Consider the following 25,087-nt stretch of genomic DNA (forward strand, 5'->3'; position numbering starts at 1 on the left):
GAAAAGGAAAAAGCTTGCTGTCATTCATTTACACAAGGTTTTTTAAGATATTATGTTACAACAGTATATTTAAAAACAACAGCTCTTAAAATACTAGGTCTAGCACTTTTTTTAAAATCACACACTCCTATTTATAAAACCACCATTCATTTTTGTCTCGGGCTATTACAATCCTAGGATCATCCAAGCCTCTACTCTAGGCACTGATATTTCTACCGTGGGGCCTCGACTTACAGACGTCCCTACAGTGGTGCCTCATTTAGCGATGTTAATCCGTTCCGGAAAAAACGTTGCTAAGCGCTTTCATCACTAAGCGATATTAAAAAGCCCACAGAAACGCATTAAAACACGATTAATGCATTCCTATGGGCTAAAAACTAACCTTTAAGCGAAGATCCTCCATAGGGGCAGCCATTTTCGGGGCCTCTAAAGCGAGGAAACACAGCGGGCGGCCATTTTGTTTTCCCGGTGGCCATTTTAAAACCGCCAATCAGCTGTTAAAAAGGGTCGCTTTGCCATGATCGCTTCCCCACGATCATCGCAAAGCGAAAAAACCCCACAGGGACCATCGCAAAGCGAACACTTTTGCGATCGCAAAAACTCAGTCGCTAAGTGATTTTGTCACTCAACGGAGCGATCGCTAAGCGAGGCACCACTGTACTTACAAAACTTTCGACTTATGAAAAGCTCCAGCCGCAAAATTTTGCTTCAACTTGCGACTGCAGCTTCAAGTTACGGACGGAAAAAAGGATGGGGAAAGGGCAAGAAATTCAAACCATTGGTGGCAAAGAGGCTGCTTCTTCACCCCAACGGTTAGGAAAAGGGAGGCTCAGCCTCCCAGGCTTCCACCGCTGCTACCACTGCCACTGGGAGGCTAGCCGCTGGGCCATCCCAACTGGGCTCAGTCTCCTGGGCTTCCCCACTGCCCTGACCATCACCACCGCCGGAGGCCTCCCGGGCTTCCCCGCTGCCTTGACCGCCGCTGTGGGAGGCCTCCCGGACTTCCCCACCGCCACCACCAGAGGCCTCCTGAGTTTCGCCGTCGCTCCCGGAGGCCTCCCGGGGTTCCCCGCCACCACTCGAGGCCTCCAGGGGTTCCCTGCCACCACCGGAGGCCTCCCGAGGTGCCCTGCCACCCTGACCGCCACTGTCGGAGGCCTCTCGGAGTTCCTCATCAGCCTGACCGCTACCGCTGGAGGCCTCCCAGGCTTCCCCGCCACCGCCGGAGGCCTCGCGAGCTTTCCCGCCACCGCCGGAGGCCTCCTGGGCTTCCCTAACAGAGGAAGCAGGGGAAGCGGATGTTGCTGCAGTCCTCTAACATGCCCCGACTGGTCACCTGCACGTAGAAGCTGGTGTCAGTGGTGCGGTTGGTGCAGAGCTGCTGGCAAGCAAGGGCCAGCAGGCAGCCACTGCAGCCATCCACCCGTGCCAAGGTTGACATGGGCCCGCAGAGCACCATGCAGTCCCAGCAGTGGCACACCAGCAGCGTGTTGGGATTGCCCTGCAGCCACACCCAGCAGCAGCGGAAGTCAGGCAGCATCACGTTGCGCTGCAGCACTTCAGCTGCGCCCAGCTCCAGCTCTTGTCCCTCAGCTCCACTGAAGCCACAACCGGGCTCCACCGCTAAGGAGGAGGCCGCTCCCCCGGAGTCCTGTGAGGCGGCACCTGAAGGGATGGAGTGGGCTCTTTCTTGAGGGCCTTTTTGAAAGTGAAGCGCTTCCTGGGCTGCAGCTGGAGGCGCTTCTCGGAAAGCAGGAGGCTGAGGAGGCTTCGGACTGGTAAGGTGCTCCTTTTTCCTTTTAAAAGTTGTTCTGGGTGGGTTTTGGAGGGTAGGTTTGGGCTGGGGGGGTTACGTTTCTGTGTTGTTCTGTTTTTTGGTGATTTTTTGGCAGTCCCAGCGTGGGACTTGCTCCAATGTTTATTTTTGGATTTGCTTGTTTTTTGTTTTTGTTTTGCAGTCCCAGTGTGGGATTTGTTCTGTTTATTTTCTTTCCTCTTTTTTTGTATTTTTTTTTCTTCAGCCGGAACAGATTAATCGGTTTTCAATGTATTCCTATGGGAAATGGTGCTTCAATTTATGAAAATTTCGAGTTACGGCCACCGTTCCAATACGGCTTAATTTCGTAAGTCAAGGCGCCACTGTATCTTGTATAGTGGGTGGAAGTCAATATTATTCTAGAGCAGGGTCAAAGCATAGGAATAATGACACCATCCACCACCCTCTCAGGACTCCCTACTCTCTCTAAGATGAGCAGCAGTCTTCTCAGCAGCTTTGTGTGTGTGTGTAGTGGGGATGCTTTTCCAGCAACAATATACTATTGTATGTCACCCTTTGTAATACATAGTGTTTATATGTGTGAGCATGAAGAGCAGGAGAGCGTGGGGGGAGGGTTCAACACAACTGTCTATCTTTTTGGAGTCCCCTGTAGTGGTGCAACTACTGGAACTGTCATGATAAGTGCCAAATTTACTACAACATCATTCCAAGAAGCTCGGAAATAGCTTTCAACTACTGTATGACATTTGCTGCATCCGTGGAGGGGATGTCAACTCTCCCATCTCAATAACTCTTTAACTTTTTCCCCATCAAACAATACTGGTCCAGATCAAATACCCAAGATCTGGGTAGGGGAAGCTCAATAACTTTCAGAGCATTTTCTCCTTTCTTTCAGGTTTTGTTACATGTTAAGCATATAGACTTTTATACCCTAGCGGGTTAAACTGCAAAATCTCTGGACTGCAAGGTTGTAAGATAAGCGGTTTGAATCCATGTGACAGAGTGAGCTCACGTTGCTTGTCCCAGCTCCTGCCAACCTAGCAGTTCAAAAGCACGGAAAAATGTGAGTGGATAAATAGGTACCACCACGGTGGGAAGGTAGTGGCGTTCCATGTCTAGTTGCGCTGGCCACGTGACCACAGAAACTGTCTTTGGACAAACACTGGCTCGAAGGCTTGGAAACGGGGATGAACACCGCACCCTAGAGTTGGACACAACTGGACAATTTGTCAAGGGGAACCTTTACCTTTATCTTAGAACAAAGAACTACTCCACAAATCATATCAAAGAACATGGTTCACTCCACACATTTTCACATGGTACATCTGTGCCATTTTAAAAGAGAGTGGTAAGAATAAGACATATTCTAATTTCAAACTCTGTTATTTAACTCTAATCACCTTGCAGTAGAATGTTTTATATTAGAGACAGGTGGCTACACACACACCACCATAGCTGTGATGTGGAGACTGTCATGTTCTACTGCCTATGGTTCTAACAGGAACTTCAGAACTAAGATCAGCCTCTGGTTCCTGGCAGTGTAAGTAATTTGTTACCAGAGCGTCTTCCCTGGGTGAAGAAAGCATGAATACTACACAATGAAATTGACATAGGTTACTTTAATGTGGCTTTTACTGGAACTTTCTTCTACAGTTATTCTATTATATCAGAAATGACAGTGGAATTTAATTTAACCTCTCACAAATTATTCTAACACACACTTTGCGCCCTCATCTTCTTGTTGTTATAACTAATTGTATAGATGTCATTTCTGCTATGACATGCCCCGTTGCTCTACCACTTTTCAATATGCAACTCAAAGCAGTGTACAGTTTAAAAACAAAAGCTTGAAGTTTTTTATAACTGCAAGAATAATATTAAAAATGTTTTTTTTTCCTTTTGCAAAGCAACTGATAACACTGTGGGTGAAACGGCATTCTTCATTAGAGGATTAGTTACATTCTCATAGTGGCTGCTGCTTTTTGTACATGCAAAACATGACACACAGAGCAGAGCCTAGCTGGCAGATCTCAAAGGATGTGCAACCAACTAATAAATGCAACTGATACAACTTATTCTGGAAGGGGCTCAACATTAACCGTCTTAAAGGTCTGGCCACTCTTCTCACTCTGCAAGCTGTCTCAGTATTGAACAGTGCAAGCTTATGTTTTTACAGATACAGGCACCCAAATTTAAGCGAAGGTTACATCTCAGCTAAAATTAGCTTAACGAATCTTGTAAAAAGTACAAGAGTGCAACACACAATGCCCTGAACAAAAAAAAAAAAAACTGAATTAAAATGTAATAACAGAAATTACCAGTAACTAAAACACAGCTAGACTTCCTTCACAACAGAGCAACTCACCTTTAATTTTGATTCCAGTATTCACCACTCAAGCATCAGTTACACACTTCCTGTGCCAGTAAGAGCACAGAAGTGCTTAAAGCTAATGTAGACTTTGCCAATAAGGTGCAGAATGTTAATCTGCCTACTCACTTTTTCACTTTTAAGAAGTATTTACCATCTTAAATTCCATCATAACAAGTGTAAAACCTAGTTATTATTTTTTTAAAAAACAGCACCTTTTCTACCCTTGACCTTCAGTAACAAACCACCATCCTAGAGTCACACCCACATTTTCGCACCACTACCCATGAATTCGGGAGTTTTGCACTCTACCCTCTTATGCAATAGCTCTATGTAGCATGATCAAGCACACAGTACGGGACTTGATTTAATCTTATTCACCCAACACACCTTCAGACTCCAATCTCATCTGCACAGTGGATGTCACAGCTACACAAAGTGCAAGTTGTTAGTGTATAGAATGTGTTGCTTTGGCCTACACTTATTGGGCTCTATGCAGAAAGGCACATGCATTGCGATATCAAATGCTACTAAATGCTGCAGAAGCCCAGAAGCACAACGGAGAAGCAGGCACAGCCCTAATTAGATTAAGTTTCAATTTATCATATGAACCTATTCCTCTAATCCACCTAAGACTGCCAAGGTTTATTTTAGCAAGTCATTATTAAACAGAAATGCTGGATCATCACAGCTCTCATAGCAGGAGGCAAGGCCATATTCACAATCAGGCTAAAAGACATAAAGCATTATGCACCCAACCCAAGCAGGAAAGAGCCACAGAAAGCCTTGGGGTCATATATACCCTAAGGCTCATTCTTCCTGCCCCGCAGCTGAGGAGAAGAATTTTAAACATAGCCTCCCACATTGTCTGCACCAGGAACTATGGTGCAGACAACGTGATTGATGATTGATTTGAACAAGCAATCTTTAGAAATAAGGACCTGAAATTTCATCATTTTAAATAAAGATAAGTAATGTTAATTACAGTTTGTCACTTTAGAGAACAAAACAAACTATGTTTAAGGGAAATCAGAAGTTTCTGTTTTCCTCCCAGTCACATGGGAGAATATGGGAGTATGAAAGCCAAAAGCTACTCTTAGTTGCATACAGGACACTAAACTGCGGCTAATGGTTTATGATTATACGTGAAAAGGGGAAAGAAAAAAAAAACACTCTTCCCAAAGCAGTGTTTTCAGGGTACAGTATTTTTATAGTATCTAATTTTTTGAGAGAAGCATTCTGATCCAATGAACTAAAACTGCCTATTGCGAGCATGACTTTCCTTCTGTTTTGCAATGTTTTGTTCTAAATGAAAATGTAATAGTTGCAGTTTACTCACCTCACTGTTATGGCCCCTTAAATTAAAGTTGATTCGCTGTGGTGTATTCCTATCTCTTCTACAGTGGCTGGAGGTGAAGGTAACGCCTACTACTCCTCTGCCATTGCCTGTGGCCAGCCAGCCTTCTTCATAATAACGCCTCCGGCATACAGGTTTCTCCTTTTCACTTTTAGGAACTCTGCCTTTCCAAGAGAGGCAGAGGATGTTGGAATCGCTGCAGAGAACGGGCCCATGTTCCACTGCTGCATACATGCTTTGCTGTATTTTTCCCTTCTGACATAAGAGAGTACTATATCCAGTGCAGAAAAAGTAGGTTGATTTTTTGTTTGTTTTATTGATAAGCTCAAAACTTTAGACAGATCAGAATACAAGAAGGTAGAGGGAGAGGTGAAGATCAGTTTTTATAAATATCCACCAAATGCATAGTGAAAATTTTCTCTATAAAAATGACAGTTGGCTAAGAAAACATAATGCTTAAAAAATGGAAACAAATCAGGTTCATCTTGGTTTGGAGTCTTCAGAGTGAGGGTACACGTATCCTTTGGAGAAAAAGCTACTGCAGAAGAGGCGTTGCTCAATTGTATATGATCATCATACAGCCTGAGATTTCCAGTATAACGTTACGCAATTCCAGAGACAAAGGTTTGCAGATGTGTAGGTTTCAAGTAACTTAAGGCTTTAAAAAGATTTCCTCCAGTTGGATTTTCATACATACATATATGGGACATTCATTCATCTTTCCCCAAAGCTGCCCTCTGGCATATCTTCCCAACAGACAAAATTTCTGCTGCTAACACTGAAACAGATTGCATAAAGAAGAGGGAGGGGGAAGGCACACAGACTGTGTGAGACCACAAACCAAAGTTTCCTTGCAGTTAACAACGCGCCAGACCAGATGGAAAAGCCCTTTCCAAACTCTGCTGTTCACTGTTCAACCCAACGGTTTTTGCAATCCAAAGGTAGTCCCATTTCCTTGGCATCTGATACCTTCTGCACCAACTCCACTGGTATCCAACTTTATCACGCTGTCCTGCCTCCTTCCTCAAGCCCTGTTGCCACACAAAGGCATGAAAAGGAAAGCGCCTTCTCATTTAGCAGGCATTTGTTAAAACTCTCTGAAGCTTTTAAGCTCCTAAAAGCAGACACCTTTGCCTCAGATGAACCAAGAAGTTTCCGCCGAAATATTGAACTGTTTTATATCCTTCTCCTTTCTCCCTGCCAGAAGAGACTTTTAGGATGAGCTTTTCATCTCCTTCTTTTAAAAAAAGTGTAAGAACCAAAAGTGCATCAAATGCATTTTTGTTTGTTGATCCTGCAGGGTTCAAGAAGGGAAAAAAACCCAGCCAACTAAAAAGAGATACAGGAGCCCCACAATATATGCAACTTCCACTTCCTTTTATTGTTTCCTGGGTTGTCCCTTTGCTTGTCCAATATGCCCTGTCCTTTTTGGTGCTTTTCTACAGCACAGAGTCATAATTCTAATCAACACATTTGCAGATGTTAAAACATCTTTTTTTTAAAAATGTTCCAAATGTCTCAAGGAATTTTTATGAGCAAATATTTATCAGTACTTGTACCACATTGTCAAGAAATAGGACAAAAACAAAAGCAGGGCAGAGAGGAAAAAGTAGCAGATTACAAAGTTGCAACGCTCAGTCTGGGATAAAAGAGCTTCTCAAATTCAAACCCTGGATCGGTCCCACTGCTCCAGAATTTGCTTTCTTCCAGTCATCACTACCCAATTACTTGTCACTACTTACTTAGCAAGCACGTTCAAATTGAACTGAAAAGTATGGAAGGCTTGAACATTATTCCTCTTATGATGATGACAATATTGATCTCCTCTCCACTCAGAGATGCTCTCATTTCATAGAGGTATTTGTGTCATTTGCTGTGCAGAGGGTGTTCTGCTGATTCTTAAAATTCTTTTCTCACACTGCAAACTGTATGGAAAACTGACCATTAGTACCAGATGATATTCCAAGAGCTTTTGGTCCTTATGCCGACAGGTTGTTCCATCTGATGCTTGAGTAAATTTCCATCAATTGCACACAATCCCTAAATCAGAGAAGTGCTGGTCTGTCTGGCTATGATAATCTTTCTCTGTGTGTATTATATACACACACACAGTGAGAGAGACACACACATACATCTGTTATGCACAGACTTTCTTTCCTTCAGTTTTGCAATTTAGGTTGAGTCAGGCTTCACAGTTTAGCTATGGTAGTCTTTTATGGCACCTGTCATTCAAAGCTGGGAATCCTTGGATGCTTCCAATTCTGTAAAATAAAAACAAAAACAAAATAAGACTATATATAGAAACATATCAAAACAGCAGGATTGCATGATTGTGTGTGCTATAGCACTGAGAGGCTTACTGGGCCTGTAGGAATATTCAGCGTACTCTACATTTACAGCATTAAAGAATCTCAACCATTGCAAAATGATGTTTTGCAAGTAATGAAACTTACTCAACAAGAAAATGACACAATGGAACTTATCTCAGCATAAATTGCTTACATTGAGAGGAAGGGAATAGATACCATAAGGATAACTGATCCTCACAATTACTCCAACTAGTCTCTAAAATAAGGGTGGGCAAATGTTTGAAGTTGAGAAAGAGGAATATTACATTCTCTAGAACCCAACAGAGACGTGCTGCCACTGAATTTGTCACCATCTTTTGGCAACCACTATCACTACAGTTGCTGTTGTTGTCCATGGTACAACAAAGCCTCTTCCGGCACCACTCGACTCAGCAGGATTATTGAACAGAGAGTCCCACAGGCTTTCCATAGCCTGGAGATGCTCTGCTCCATTCTCTTGGTCGCTATTTCAATGTAGATACTGTAGTATTTTTTTTCTTTTTTTCTTATTCTGTTTTTTCTTTTTTTCTTATTCTGTTCTTTATTTTTTTTTATTTACGTTTCTGCTGTAAAGTCTTAAAATTACATTGTTGTTTTTACTGTAAGCCGCCTAGAGTGGTCTAATATGATCAGATAGGCGGGATAGAAATAAAATAAATAAATAAATAAATAAATAGTGCTGAAAGAAGAAAGAACAACTACATGAAGCTCACTATGGAACAAAGAACGAAAGAAGACAAGGTTCATAATAGAGACACCTGGTTGGGGGGGAGATTCTGAGCAACTGCTTCCCCCCCCCACACACACACACAAAAGCCCTTGCTGGAGTTCAAACAGCTGATTTTCAGAAATCTAAATAAGCGACTCACCAATTACATCTTCTCATGCTTGCACCTTCCATTTTTTTTATTACAGTGGCATCTCATTCTTGAAATATTCAAAGAAATGTAAATAGCTTATAACTGTGAAATAGGGAAGGGGCAAGAGTAACCAGGGAAATGGCAAAACTAGAAGTTTTCTATATTCGGCATGGGGGTGGGAAACCAAAGTGTGAACTTGTATAAATGATTAGAATCTTAAAGGCCAATCAGACTCAATTTTATCTCATTACATTTATGATTCTGCAGATATGGAATGAGGGCTTCCTAAGAAGACAAATTCAGCTGCTACATTAATTATGAACATATCCCTGATGCAACGTATACTATTTTAATTGGAACAGGAAACACGCAGTGGCATCCAATTATATTCTCTCAATGATGGACAGTTGCCTCCATCAGCAGAAATGGAAAGAGGAAATATTCTTTTCTTCCACAGTTAAGAGACTCCTTTTTAAAGAAAGGGAGAGAAAGAAAGGTTGGAGCAGTACAGATGAGCTGATTTCTAGTGCTACAGGATTGGATTTCACACACAATTAGGTGATTTACAATGCAAGAAACCCATGATGCTCAAATCTGCTCTGTTCAGACTTTTTTGTTTACTTAAACTCCTTTCATCTACAACCCTGCTAACTGGCAGGTGCTTACTATATCAGATATGATACTCAGTCCTTAAACAATCCTGAGATATACGCATATGCAGTACCATTCTATTAAACTGTCTTTCATTGTGCCTGAATTGCTTCTGTTGATGAGCATCTGTACTACATAGCATTCAAAGAATCTTGCACACTTACTTGCTAGTGTTTATATATTCTCATTATATATAGTCTACGCTTTTTATATTCCCATTCATTGCTAAAATGGACTAGAAAAACAACCATCTTGTGCATAATTTCACTCCTACAACAATACCCTTTGTTGTTGTCTCATTAGGGATATGCTACCCATTTTTCCTATGAATTTTAATATACCTCTTATATAATGTTTTGGTAATATGATACAGTATTAGTTACAAACATTTTACAAACTCATTGTCTATGCAGTTTTTAAATGTCCATGTGCTCAAGGCTTAAAAATAAAGTCACACCTGACAATGTGGTAGAATGTTCTTCCCTTCTCCTTCCTGTTGTAGCCATCCATGCCACTAGCAAACTGACTGAAACATTTTCTTAGATCTCTCTCAAATTGCTTTTGTACTGCACTGCTTAGAAAACTGCATTAGCACTAAGTTTGCCTTTTCTTTTGCTCCCGCGCTACCTCAGCTTCTCATTGTGGATATATTGTTATAGCAACTCTTGGGTTTTGGAGGTATGTGCAATCTCCCACCAATCATATGCTTATGTATTTGACTATACACAGACAGATACACTGTGTTGTAGCAGAGTGCTTACTATGTGTATGAATTATACCACTATACCACTAAGCAACCTTGACTCATGCACACACATCACACGCAAGAAAAATTATGCAGACCATCTTGAATTTGCTAAAATAGTGTGGAAAGATTTCTTTCATTTCTAATTCTGAAATCAGTGGACACAGCAGAGAAAGTATAAATAACATTGAGATTAATCAGCACTACAAATGAACAGGCAAAATTAACATCTTGCATTTTCATAGGTGAGATGGTGCAAGCCTATTAGTCTGGTAGAAATTCATTATGTAAACTATTTCTTTCCATTTGAACAAATCCAAACTAATAATTTTGGTCTGACATTGTTCAGCTACAATGCCAAGGTGCTTCCTAAGATGGACCTTAAGAGTAGAGATCAAGTTTTAAAACTTAGTTATTGAGCTTTGAGTAATCATCCTGGCAATATCCTAACTACAATATAAGAACATCAAGTTGCTGTTATTAAGAAGACAAAATTATAAAAAGTATTTAAAGTCTCTTGGAGACACTGAGAAAAACATAAGGATTCCAAACAACTTGTCTGATCTTAGTAAAGTATCTGGCTGTGGCTCTCTCTCTCTCTCTCTCTCTCTCTCTCTCTCTCTCTCTCTCTCTCTCTGTGTGTGTGTGTGTGTGTGTGTGTGTGTGTGTGTGTGTGTGTGTGTGTACACACACACACACCCATGTATATTCATCAAAGGGTATATATGGGTCAGAGGAGATATGTTGTCCCACTTAGAAAAGAACTGAAGCCTGAACTGGCAATTTAAAGTTTTGTAATATAAAAAGTCACAAAATCTGCATACATTCAGGAATCAGTAGCTTTTAGACTACAGTGGACCCTCTACTTAAGGAATTAATCCGTATTGGAATGGTGGCTGCAAGTCGAAATGTCTGTAAGTCGAATCTCCATTGACCTACAATGCACTGAAAACCAATTAATCCCATAACCAGTGGTTTTTATTCTATTTTTATTCCATTTTGGTTTTTTTCTGGTCTGTAAGTCGATTCTCTGGCTGCAAGTCGAATCTAAATTTTGCAGCCAGAGAAGTCTGTAACTCGAAAAATCTGTAAGTCGAGCCGTCTGTAAGTCGAGGGTCCACTGTACTTGTATGAAGACTCTCTAGAACAGTCTAATAAGACTGCCACTCCTGGCGCAGACTGCAGCACCTCTGAAAGGTTGCCATGTGTTCTCTCCAAAGAAAGGTGACTTGGTATAGGAACCCTGGCTTGCAAGCTAAAGGTCTGGGATTTTTGAAATAGCAGTCAAGGAAATATGCAGTAATAGACCTCAGAATTACATATACACCCAAATAGGAAATGAACTTCCACAAAAGAATGGGTGCCTTTTGGCAGCAAAGTACCAAGACAGGTTTCCTGCTTTTGCATTCCTCCAGTGAACAAAAAGCTGCCAGGAGTTACAGAGCTCGTCTGTGTTACTACAGAAGACCCTGGCGGGCTTACAAATTATCAACAGCTGGCTGGCAAGGTGCAGAGGAGCCCCATGCTGCCACTTTTTGTCACCAGCTATCAGTCTCATGACTGATTTCCAGCAGCCACAGCTTTGGGCTCATCCCTGTAAGAACAAGAAAATGGAACAGGGGACAAAGAGGGTACGTACACTCTGCACGTCCATTTTTTAGGTATCTGCAGTGGCTTCTGCTTTATCTCTTTCACTAGCCAAAGTCAGTCACTTGGCCAGAGAGAAAGCACAAGATGTTCCTAAGCTATCTCTTTGCACTCATTCTTTACTAACGATGTGGAAGAACACGCATGCCCTTGCTGTGAAGGAAAGGCCAACACATGGGCCTCCAGAAGGTGTTATCTTTTGCAACGTTCAATTTCAAATCCTTGAGATTCAATATATTTAGGTCATGATTTGTAACAGACAAGCAACAGAGTGGGTAGCTTTGGGGAGAAGGGAATCACGTGGTCCCTGACTCCACAGAGCTGCTCTTGCCATTTGCAGTAGCTGCTCCATCAAAATCCATTCTTCTTCAATCCATTTGAAGAAGAAAGCATATACAAAATACACTCCTTATTTTAAAGCAAAACAGCACTTCCAGAAGACTCTCAGGACTGTAACTCTCTATCAAAATAAGGTGTGCACTCCTAAACATTTTTGTTTTTAAAGAAAAATATGGCACTTTTAGTACCACCAACATTTGGCAACTTAGTGTAAAATGATGCAGCATGAGCCACACATTCCTGCATTGAATTGAGATCTGCTCCCAAAGGCACATACAAAAAGATTAAAATAAATAAAATAAATAAATAAATAAAAGCAGCAAAATGTGCTGTTTCTATACTGTCCCATAGCGCTTAAAGCATTATCTGGGTGATTTACAGTTGGATTCCAAAATATCTCCTGTATAGAGAATTAATGCAGGGAACACGCTCAGTATGGATCTCCTGTATGGAGAATTAGTGCAGGGAAATCGCCCCAGAGGGAGACCACAGTTGCAATACAAGGACATCTGCAAGTGGGATCTGAAGGCCTTAGGAATGGACTTCAACAGATGGGAAACCTTGACATCTGAGCTTTCAGCCTGGAGGCAGACGGTATAGCATGGCCTCTCCCATTTTGAAGAGGCACTTGTTCAGAAGGCTGAGGCAAAGAGGAAGTCCCGAAACAAGCAAAATCAGGGAGCTGGACAGTGGACAGACTGTATTTGTCTTCAGTGTGGAAGGGATTGTCACTCTCGAATGGGCCTTCTCAGCCACACTAGATGCTGTTCCAAGACCTCTATTCAGAGCATGTTACCATAGTCTCTCAAGACTGAAGGATGCCTACAGGGTTATTTACAATTTACCTATGCAGGCTAAACATTGCCGCCGCCGCCGCCCCCCCCCCCCCCCCGGTGAGCTGGGCACTCAATTTACCAACCTCATAAGAATGGAAGGCTGCATGAACTTAACTTAGCTACCTGGGACTGAACTGGGTTGTGAGCAAAATTTTGGCTACAATAATGCAATTTAACCACTGCCTCATGAGGAGAAGGTGTAAAGCATGTCCATTGTACAAAAGATAACAGATATACAACTGAACAGCTAAACTGTTCCCACATCCTCACATTCTTTTTCAACTTTAAGAAATTATGCTTGAGTTTGCTTTTCTTCCCTTCTTCCCTCCCCAACTCTTCTTCCTCTTGTGTCCTGTCCTTTAGTTTGTACATCTTGTGAGCAGAGACTATCTTGCTGAAACTTTTGCATTTCTATTATACTGCAAATTCTCCTCTTTTTGGCATTTGTCTAGCTCTCTGCCTCCTGGGGCTATAGTTCATGCATGTGATGAAGTGAGCTACAGTCCACAAAAGCATTCTAAAACAATTGCTAATCATTGAGATGCTATAAGACGCCTTGTTATATTTATTGCAACAGACAAAAACAGTTAACTCTCAGATTTATCTAGTTATTATTGATACTGTGTAAGATGTTCTGGGAATCTTTTCAGCCAAAGAACAGAGTGTCAATCATAGGTTTTTGGGAAATTATATGTCCCAAAAAAATTAAAGAAATTTAAATGGGGAATCTAGAAAATGTAGAAAGCAGGAAATTGGCATTCATAATGTATTGTGCTGTCCAAATATGGTGATAAGGAAGTTACTCCAAATGGGTGCAACTTTATGGCTCAGCTGGCACAGCTGGTTCGTATACCACCAGATATCTACCCAAGGACATAGCTTGTCCAAGGGAAAGCCAAAGTTCTATGCCACAATGTTTTGACTAACCTAAACCATCAAAAGTATATAAACAAAGATTTCTATCATGTTTACAGACCATCTTCCACTAACTCACAACCCTTGTCAGAACACCACTATCACAAAAGACATTTTCTTCTTCCCATGTAACTGTTTTAGGGAGATGAGGGAGATTCATATTTTCTGCTGTTATTGATCTCTTCAGAACTGTGAGTAAATGGAATCTTTTTCTTTTCTCAGTGTCTCAGAGTGAGTTACTCATATTGAGACTGTAAGTGCCAGTCTACTGGTACTCTACTTTGGGAAAGGTTTTAGGCAAAATTCAACACTCTGCCAAGAGTCTTGATTGCACATAACAACAGGCAGAAAGTGACCGCAGAATCTTTGAACTGGCACAGGGCAAGGATGTAAAAATACAGAGTCCCATGGTTCTTAGATTAACACTTTAATATAGCATAGGCTTTCTTTTTTCCAATTGACTAGTCCTCAGCAAAGGCTGGAGACAGGGAGCCAAGTTAGTGTGCTTGTGGAGAAAGCTATTCTTTTTCCTGTCTCCAATCAGATCTGCCAGATTCTGTTGGCTTCAGTTAGCCAATCTATATTTGCCTCGGATGAGTTAGCTGAGGAAGTTCTGGGGCTGCAGATTTGCTATGCAGAGTCCCAACTGCAATCTTCTGGTGTAATAAAGCAACAATACTGAGAACCACTTTTGTGTGTGGCTAGGGGTGGCAGGTCTGAAAAAGAAGTTGATTTTCCAATAGCTTAGTTTACCTGCCTCAACATAACTTCATCAGTGTAAGCAAGGACCAGCTATTTCAAGCTATTACACTTTAGTTAAAGGTAAAGGTAAAGGTAAAGGTAAAGGTTCCCCTTGACAATTTTTGTCCAGTTGTGTTCGACTCTAGGGGGCGGTGCTCATCCCCGTTTCCAAGCCATAGAGCCAGTGTTTTGTCCGAAGACAATCTTCCGTGGTCACATGGCCAGTGCGACTTAGACACGGAACGCTGTTACCTTCCCACCGAGGTGGTCCCTATTTATCTACTCGCATTTGCATGCTTTCGAACCGCTAGGTTGGCGGGAGCTGGGACAAGCGACGGGCGCTCACTCCGTCGCGTGGATTCGATCTTACGACTGCTTGGTCTTCTGACCCTGCAGCACAGGCTTCTGCGGTTTAGCCCGCAGCGCCACCACTTTAGTTAGAGACAGACAAAGACCAAATGGTTTAACAAGCATTTCACTTTGTTTAAAATTGCCTGATATATTTCAGCAATCTCCTTCAGAATTAACAGCATATATTGTTATTTATATCAGTTTATGACACATACCGGAAAATGTGAAGCTTTTAATTGATTTTTTTTAAATCAGCAAACTATTCACAAGGGTTTAATATCTAGTACCTATTAGATGCAAATTGCTGAAGTTATTCTACTGTGCAATAGTTTAGATTAGCTAGCTTTGTTGGTTTTGCTGTGTGTGTTTGCTCTATACTGCTTCTAACTCAAGCTTTTAATTGATCGTTTGCTCCACAATTGTTTTGCAAGTTAGGGTTGTTTTTTATTTTTGACTTTTTGACCATCTTTAATTAAATGTATATTAAAAATGTATACAGCTGTTTGATCTTTTGAGGGTTTGTAGTACCTAAAGCCAGGCTTCACCTTGATCATTTACTGGGAGTCTGTATGTTTCGTGAGTGTATTTGCACTTCTACCTTGAAATGTTTGTGTAAAAATCAAAGTGCTTACCTTTGTGTATTTTGGGGAACTCCCTGGAAGCACTACTTAGTCATATCAGACTAAGGTGTTAGGAGGCTGCTAGGCAGGAAGATTTCCCCAGCCATCAGTAGATTTGTCCCTTCTGGCTTCACCAATGCCAGGAAATACAGGATAGTGTGGCTAAGTGGTTATTGTGGGCCTCTCTGACCCCAGTGATCCTTGACAGTTTCTACAGGTAGTATGTGGAGGGGGTCACCATCTTGTCCTTCACCTCACAGAGGAAGTATCTCATGCCACATTTGGCTTCTTAAGAACCTCACATAAAGGGGAGACTCCCGTTCCTGCTGATGGCAAAGTCTGAAAGCCTAAGCTAGAATTGCTATTCATTATACATACATGGGGGAAATGAATGATTTTTCAGAACAGAACATGTCCTTAAAAGCTCTGTGCATGCCTCCATACTGACTGCTACTGGCAGATCTTCAGAAAGCTTTGCAAAGTTAATACAGTCACATAATTCCTTTGAATCAGATAAGCCATTTTATAGTTAATACCGTGGTAACAATATAATTAATACCACGATAACAATAAGCTTATTCTGCCTCATGCAAGGCACAACGCTCCCAGAACCACAATAGAAGTATTTCAACTCATAGAAGAAATACATTTTCAGCCACAAAAGTGCCTTCTGAAACATCACATAGTATTTCTGCTCGAGCTACTTCACAGCTGGCAGCCTACACCTGGCATCATTGCTGCTAATCAAGCTCTCTTCTAAGCAATAATGTACATCAGCAGCAGATCTGCCAAGGGATATTGCATTTCAGTTCATTTGTGCAAAGCAAGCAATGTGGAAATCATGCAAGCCCTGATTTATCAGTCCACAAAGCCCCTCTGAAGGGTAGGAAAGGTGCTAGGTGTCTCTATGAATTCAAAGCAGAGATGGAAAAGACAGCAGAAAAAATTGGAGGTGGGGGAAGGATCCACGAGAGAGAGAGAGAGAGAGACAGAGACAGAGCGAGAGAGAGAGAGCACACGCACACACGCACACACGCACACAAACACAAAGTATTTTTTAAAAATGAAAATATTCACAGTACCGCCTAGAGTGGTCTTAAGTGACTAGATAGCCGGGATATAAAATAAATAAAATAAATAAATAAATACCACAGAGAGCTGTAGCAGGAGAGGAAAGGCCCAGTTTCAACAGTATTGAATATTTAAGTATAAATTGGATTTATGTCCCTAAAACTGATGTTATTAGGTGATTTTGAACCGAAGTATAATGGATAACGAACACATAACCAGGACTATGTGTATTACATCAATTCATATGCAAAATATTATCCAATGTGGAATTAGGCATTTATGTACTCCTCTTTACTTTTGAAAGAAGTTAGCAGATGCAAGCCTACTCTTCCTAACTATAAATCCCTGTATGAGAAAGAGAGAGAGAGGGCACACATGAAACAGCATCTAGATGAAACCACTGGGAAAGGCTGTCTGGAGTCTTGGGGTTCAGTGTCACCAGTATGGGGACGACACCCAACTCTTATCTCTCCTTTCCATCTAAATGCAAATAAGCCATTTTGGTTCCAAAGCACTGTTTGATGGCAGGAACAGACTGTATGAGGATGAATAAACTGAAACTTAATCCTGACAACACAGAGGTCTTGATCAAAAAGCCAATCAAGGAATAGGGTTGCAGACCCTGATGGATGAGTAACACTCCCACTGAAAACACAGGTGTGCAGCTTGGGGGTGTTGTTGGATCCATCCCTGAGTCTGGATGTCCAGGTTTCAGCATGGCCAGAAGTGCCTTTACACTGTTAAAACTGGTGCACCAGCTGCACCCATTTATTGAGAGGGCTGATCTGCCCATGGTGACACATGCCCTACTTACATCTCAACTGGATTATTATAATGCTCTCTACGTGAGGCTGCTTTGGAAAGTGTTCAGAAACTCCATAGGGTCCAAAATGCAGCAGCCAGACTGCTGACTGGGGCTGGTTACAAAGATTGTGTAACAGCAGCTTCACTGGCTGCCAATCCATTTCCGGGCACAATTGAAAGTGCTGGTCTTAGCCTATAAAGCCCTAAACGGCTTGGGTCCAAGCTATCTAAGTAAAAGACCACATCTCTCTCTATGAGCCTGCCTTTTAAGGTCATCAGGGGAGGCCTTTCTCTCAGTCCCACCACCCTCATAGGTGTACTTGGTGAGGACATGGGAGAGGGCCTTCTCTGTTGCTGCTCCCAGACTCTGGAACTCCCTCCCATGGGAAGCTAGGTTGGCCCCATCTTTGCTGTCCATCCACAAGTAGGCAAAGACCTTTCTCTTCAAGCAGGCTTATCATTAATGACTGATAGTCTGAGAGAGGTTTTTTAAAAGGTTGTTGTGCTCTGTAGTTTTAAATGTGTTTTAGTGCTGATTTTATTTATTGCTTTTAATATAATACTTGTTTAACTATTTTTAATATTTGTATACTTACTGTTTTTAGCTTTTGAATATTGTCTTTTCAATGATGTAAGCCACCTTGGGCGCTTTTTAAGGAGAAAGGTTGGATATATATATAAATAAATTAAGAAATGAAATGAAATGAAATGAAAGAATGATTTCCTTCTGACAAAATGACAAGCAGATAGAGGGTAGGAATAACATTCCCCAAAATATCATGTGGTACTTCCAGTTCACTACTCCCAATATTTTCTAACTTAATAAAGCAGGTAAATAACTACTACAATTCATTTAATAAGAAACATAGAAAGATAGAGGAACAATTCAGAGAAATTTTGAAACATGGGGAAAAATATTTGGGGATGGAATCCAGTAAAGATTATGCACAGCTGTGTGAAAAATTGTGCTTTTTACATTCCTCCTACCTGCTGTGGAGAGTAACCAGACAGCATCTAAAATCACACAGTCTGTAAACAATAGGCTAGGGTCCCCCTGGGATCCTTGGTTATGATGATGTGTGAATTGGGCTACTATGTCACAGCAGAGGGCTGTATTTCTCTCCTGCAGTGGTAAAGGTCCTCCTTGGCTATGGATTTTGGGTTCTTTAATGTATCTTGAAAACAACATTTGTAGTCATTCAAGGTGCAAGCTATTGCCAAATATTTTCTATGAACTGAAGAAGCATTTTACATTTTGGATGTTCTATCCCCTCCAGCCACCAAATGATACTACACAATTTTTAGCTTAGTGCACCAGCTTTACAACTAACCTCTAGTGACATAACTTATCTAATTTGCATATGTTCCTTCCCAGGCCTGCATATTCTACCCAAAGTAAGAGAAAGATCTGAGTTTTTAGGTTTTCAGGTATGTAGGCTGTGAGACAAATTAATGTTTACAAACTGAAGTAATCAAGCAAAAAACAAAACAAGAAGAAGGTTGAGAACAGCTACTTCAGGAAACCCTAAAGGAATTTCACAGGACTGTAGCCAAACTGTAAAAATACATCTTGCTTTCTATAGTCTATGCAAGTGAAAAAAAACATAGCTAAAATCATAGAAGGAAACTAAGCAGGGTTCCAAGGGATTAGAATTAAAGCCGTTAGTTGTCTTTCCTTCCTCTAATCATTTTATTTTATGGCAAAGGGGAAAGACATTTCTATGGTTGAAAGTCAGTGTAAATCTTCATCCCCCTTTGCCCAAAACGACTGGTCCCAGTCGTGATGGTGCTGAAGGAGAGCAGTAAGTGGACAAGAGACTAGTCAAAATCTCTAGTAGCCAAGAAACTCAGAAGCACAAGTCTTCCTTCCTAGCATGACAAGAAATGACCATTTGCTGGCCTTTTATGACAAAATCAGATGCCTGATGCAGGCACTTTTGATCTGTCTAGTGGTAGATCTCGCCCTGATCTTACTCACCTCCCTCTAAGATCTAGGACTTCCCCCTTCAGCATTCTTGCAGTCCTTGCAAGAGCAACAGCTGGAAAAATCTGAACTAATTTTCAGCCTAATCATGAAAGCAGAGTAATTTATTTAACTGAAGAAAATAATCAAAGCTCCTTAATTTACATAATTTATTCAGCTCAACGAATATGGATTTTGTCATTGGGGACACACAGCTCAATGGGCACCCATCAGTATATTTTCTCAGAACATTTATGCAGGAATAAATTCCACTGTACTAGGAACCACCAAAACCTTGATCCCTATATACATTTACCCAAGAGTTCAACAGAACTAAGCAGAGCTAATTTCTGAGCAGACATGCACAACTACCTGCTAAAGGTTAGAAGTAATTAATTAGATACAACACGTTACCGGTTAAAACGCTGTACTGCAGCTAAAACTGTGCTCACGACCTGGGGTTCAAATCCCAGGTAGCTGGCTCAAGGTTGACTCAGCCTTCCATCCTTCCGAGGTCAGTAAAATGAGTACCCAGCTTGCTGGGGGGGCAATGTGTAGTCTGTATAATTAAAATTGTAAACCACCCGGAGAGTGCTTGTAGCGCTATGGGGCGGTATATAAGTCCAATAAATAAATAAATAAATAAATAAATACCATTAATACAGTGATGCCCCGCATAGCGAGGTTAATCCGTTCCGGATTAACCTTCGCTATGGGGAAACATCGCTATACGGATCAAAAAAACCCATTGGGCCCAAAACTCACCGTTCTGCAATGTTCCCCCATGTTCCGGCGGCCATTTTGGGTGTTCCGGCGGCCATTTTGGGTGTTCCGGCAGCCATTTTCGAAGAAACATCGGTATGTGATCGCTAATGCGATCCAAAATCCGCATCGGTATGCGGATTCATCGTTAAACAGTGCGCTCGTTATGTGAGGCACCACTGTATTGTTACTTCTGCATCAAATATAGGGACTAGCAAACTAATCCATCTATTTGTTTTAGAAAAAATATGTTTGAAGGAATGTAAAAGCCTGCTATTTAACATGAAAGTACAGTGGTGCCTCGCTTAACGAGCGCACCGTTTAACGCTGAATCCGCATAGAGATGCGGATTTTGCAATCATTTTTACGATCGCATTGCGATGTTTTCTATGGCCGAAAATCGCATTGTGATGATCGGTAAGCATTTCGCTTACCGATGTTCACATTGCGATTTTTTTAACAGCTGATTGGCGGTTCCAAAATGGCCGCCGGGTGCCCAAAATGGCCACCGCAAGTGTTTTCGCACCCTGCCCTTGCTTACCAAGGGCGCGAAAATCGCGGCGCTATGGAGGAACCTCGCTGAACAGTGAGTTTGGGAGCCATAGGAACGCATTAAACAAAGTTTAATGCATTCCTATGGCTTTTTCCGTCCCGTTTAGCGCTGTTTCTGCATGGCGATGATTAATCCGGAACGGATTAACGTCGTTATGCGGGGCACCACTGTAATGATTTTAACCTTAATGTGTTAAATCTAACACATTGCTTGCAAGCAGTGCCAAGACAAATGTCCAGTGATCATAGAATCATAGAAAAGTGACATTGGAAGGGGCCTACAAGTCCAACCCCTGCTCAATGCAGGAATACAAATCAAAGGGTATCTGCCAGGTGGTTGTCTAAATTTCATGTGAATGCCTCTAACGTTGAAGCCGTCATCACCGCTCAAAGTAATTGGTTTCAGAGCTGTACTGCTCTAACAGTTACAATTTTTCCCCTGACATTTAACTGAAATCTAGCTTCCTGTAACTTGAGCCCATTATTATGTGTCCTGCACTCTGGGATAATCAAGAAGAGATCCTTCCTCTCCACTCTATGAAAATTTTTCAAGTATTTAAAAAATGCAATCGCTGTAGGTTAAATCACAGAAGCCTCTGTGCTGTAAGGTCTGTAGATCTTCAGCTGTAAGACTGAATGCACGTGACGGAGTGAGCGCCCATTGCTTGTCCCAGCTTCCGCCAACCTAGCAGTTTGAAAGCATGCAAATGCAAGTAGTTAAATAGGGACCACCTCGGTGGGAAGGTAACAGCATTCCGTGTCTAAGTCGTGCTGGCCATGTGACCACAGAAGATTGTCTTCAGACAAACGCTGGCTCGATGGCTTGGAAACGGGGATGAGCACCGCCCCTAGAGTCGGACACGACTGGACAAAAATTGTGCTTTTTACATTCCTCCTACCTTTACCTTTACCTTACCTATCCTATCTCAGCAAAGTCTTTTCTCAAGGCTAAACATACCCAGTTTACATGCTACGTCTTTCCTCATGGGCCTTGGTTTCCAGTCCCCTGATCATCCTTGTTGCCCTCTTCTGAATTTATTCCAGTTTGCTAGCATGTCAGAAGTTGACACAGTACTCATGATGAGGCCTAACCAGTGCTGAATACAGGGGGACTAGCACTTTGCGGGATTTGGAAACTATACTTCTATTAATGCAGCCTAAAATGGCATTTGCCTTTTTTGTAGCCACATCACACTGATGCCTCATATTCAGCTTTGGATGTACAACAATTCCAAAATCTTTCCTGCTCATAGTATTGCTCAGCCAAGTTATCCCCCACCTTGTAAATATGGGTTTGGGTTTTTCCCCTAGGTATAAAACTTGGCACTTATCCCTGTTGAATTTCATTCTGTTGTTTTCAGCCCAGCACTCAAGTCTATCAAGATCTTTTTGAATTTTCTTTCCAGCTTCCAGGTTATTAGCTATTCCACAAAATTCTTAATTAAACACTTAGCTTTCTGGTTCCAGTAAGACCCCTTGTCCCTTAAGAGTTAGATGTGGGGCCACAGAATGTCCTTGAAAGGATAATTAGCATAATTTTTATGTTAGAGGTAAACATTCCCACTTCCGCCAACCTAACGGCTCGAAAGCATGCAAATGCAAGTAGATAAATAGGGACCACCTCGGTGGGAAGGTAACAGCGTTCCGTGTCTAAGTTGCACTGGCCATGTGACCACGGAAGATTGTCTTCGGACAAACTCTGGCTCTATGGCTTGGAAACGGGGATGAGCACCGCCCCCTAGAGTTGAACACGACTGGACAAAATTGTCAAGGGGAACCTTAACCTTTACCTTTACCTAAACATTCCCACAGCTTCTACACAAATACGTATAGTTTCTGTTCTTAGATCACAGCATCAATCATACATAAACCATAGATTTATGTCATCCTTAATTATTTCTGACTGCAAAGATTGAGAGCTATAGGAAAAAAGCCCCAGCTGATTTAAAAGAGCAATAATCCTGCAACAGGAAGGAATTTAACAAGGTATTTCCTCTTTGGCTACTATTACAAGAAACCACACAAGAGTATTCTTGTCAGGCAGCTTAAGCAGAAGAACAGATCTCCCACAACAATTAGTGGCCAAAACTCTACTGGCAATTTACAGTACCACAAGTATACTTTGTAATCACAGTGGTAAATTGTAGCTAATCAACAAGCTGACATTCATATTCCAAGTGAAGAGTCATTCTGATTTGCAACCCATTAATTAGCATCATTTCACTGCTGCAATTTATGCAGTTACACTTAAAAATAATAAAGTGCCATCAAGTTGATTCAGATTTATGGCAACTGTTTCTGTGGTTTTGTAGGTGCAGAGTACTCAAATGTAGTTTACCACTCTCTTCTGGAAGTGTTCTGCTGCTGTGTAGCTTGCCCAAGAAGACCAGGATGGCTCTTCCCCCAAAAGACAGATTGGGGAACCAAGTTCCAGACCAGTGCTCCCACTCACTGAGCCATCCAGCCACAGTGGGCTGCAATGACACTTACAGTGGCATAGATTCCCAATTGGACTGTGGCCACTGCCTCTGCTTTCATGTAACACAAAAAACAAGACCAAAAGAACATTGCTGCAAAAACTCAGACCAACAAGCTATTTTCACAAGGCTTTTCAGGGGAAAGGGAGGAGGGCGTTTAAAAAAGAGAGGAAGACTCTATGTGTGTTTCATAACCTCAAAAAAAAAAAGAACAGATGTTTCATTATTAGGCATTTTCTGAATAAAGACAAACAAACAGAGATACCTCCTCCCACAGAAGGCTAAATTACCCGCCCATAAGAATTAAGCAACTATGGCAATAGATTAATTACTAAGGTGCTACAGTTTATAATGTGGCTGCTAGATATTGCCAGAAATACTGCATTTTGAGAAGGTTCTTAGTAAAACGCAGCAGCAAATCAGAACTGAAGGCATCTTTACTGGCTCCTCTGACTGAATCAATGTGAGCAAACAATTTGAGGATGAGAAGACACCAAGCATTTTTAATACAGAGGGAGTACTCTTCTAATTTGTTTTTAAAACTTGTCTAAATTTAAGACCATTTCACCTGGGCTGCCCATTTAGGCATTTAGACTTTTTACAGAGTCTAGCTACTCAATGATCTTGCTCTCAATTTCCCTGACACATTCAAACCCCTTTACCAAAAGGAAGATACTATATAGAATAGGTGACTTCAAACATATTTTCTTTTTCCCCAGGGATTCACCAGGAAAACAGCACACACAAATCCCATAAAAAAGCATCAGCAAAAGCCCCATTTGGAATGTTTCCTTGAATCATTATTAAAGACAAAATGTATTACCCTAGACGAGTGACAGATATGCAGGAAGCCACCACTGCTGATTCCACTTCAGGAAATACGCATTACATTTCAATGATTGATCCATATGATCTTGCCACTGCTGACTTCAGAACATGTCAGTCAGTATATTTATTCATCAACAGTCGGATAACAGAAGGCTACTGGGTAATTTTTCCATGATTGCCCAAGCAATTACAACTGCTTGCTTCACTATATGTTCTACTTCCATGGATTGCAGTGTTTTGCTTTCAACTTCCATTCCTATTACTATACGGCATCAGTGCACTGGATTCTGGTGCTCTATATATACCTGGAACAGGTTCTTCCAACTAAAGAGCTTTCAGACTTAGATGAAGCCGGAATTGAAGAGATGCACAGCTAATTGTGTGCGCCTGCTCCTATCTTGTCAGCATCAAGGCGCTCTCCGTATAAGCTGATGCAAAGAAGTGCTTAGGCTTTACCTGCTGTGACTGAGGAAAGAAAAGAAACAAGAACTGCCCAGAACAACAAATGAGGGATGGAACTGAAGCAATCTTCTTAGAGGCAAGCCTCACAAACCTTGTTTTTCCAACTAAGATCATGATGATTAAAAAATTAGAGACTGCATTTTTTAACCACAAGGTTTTTCCTGTTTACTGCTCTTGAGGTTCTTGCTCCTCTCATATTTCTTCTCTTGGCAGTCCTGCCAAAACTGCTCCTGATGTCCATCTATCCCAAACCTGAGTACAGTGGTGCCTTGCTTAACGATTACCTCGTTAAACGATGAATCTGCTTTACTATGGGTTTTTTGCGATCGCTATTGCGATTGCAAAAAAATGGTTCAATGGGGAAAATTCGCTTGACGACGATCGGTTCCCTGCTTCAGGAACCGATTCTTCGCATTACAATGGCTTTCAAACAGCTGATCGCCGGGACTTCAAAATGGCTCCCCGCTGTGTTTAGGACGGATTAACAGGCACTGGAAAATGAGCGCCCTATGGAGGATCTTCGCTGCACGATGAGGTATTTCGTCCATTGGAACGAATTGAACGGTTTTCAATGCATTTCAATGGGTTTTTTAATTTCGCTTGATGATGATTT

General features: G+C 41.6%; 1 protein-coding gene across 3 annotated transcripts in view; it reads right to left on the reverse strand.

The window, feature by feature from the left end:
• The window catches only part of TULP4 (TUB like protein 4), a 150,090-nt gene that overhangs the window by 96,729 nt on the left and 28,274 nt on the right, over positions 1 to 25,087 (reverse strand). For all 3 annotated transcript variants that reach the window (XM_020809543.3, XM_078383216.1, XM_078383217.1), the window contains exon 2: positions 5,485 to 7,763. In XM_020809543.3, coding sequence (XP_020665202.3) covers positions 5,485 to 5,736 — 252 coding nt within the window. In that variant the 5' untranslated portion in view covers positions 5,737 to 7,763. The remainder of the gene's footprint in view (positions 1 to 5,484; positions 7,764 to 25,087) is intronic.

The sequence above is a fragment of the Pogona vitticeps genome, chromosome 1 (assembly GCF_051106095.1).
Source record: "Pogona vitticeps strain Pit_001003342236 chromosome 1, PviZW2.1, whole genome shotgun sequence".
Classification (NCBI taxonomy): domain Eukaryota; kingdom Metazoa; phylum Chordata; class Lepidosauria; order Squamata; family Agamidae; genus Pogona; species Pogona vitticeps.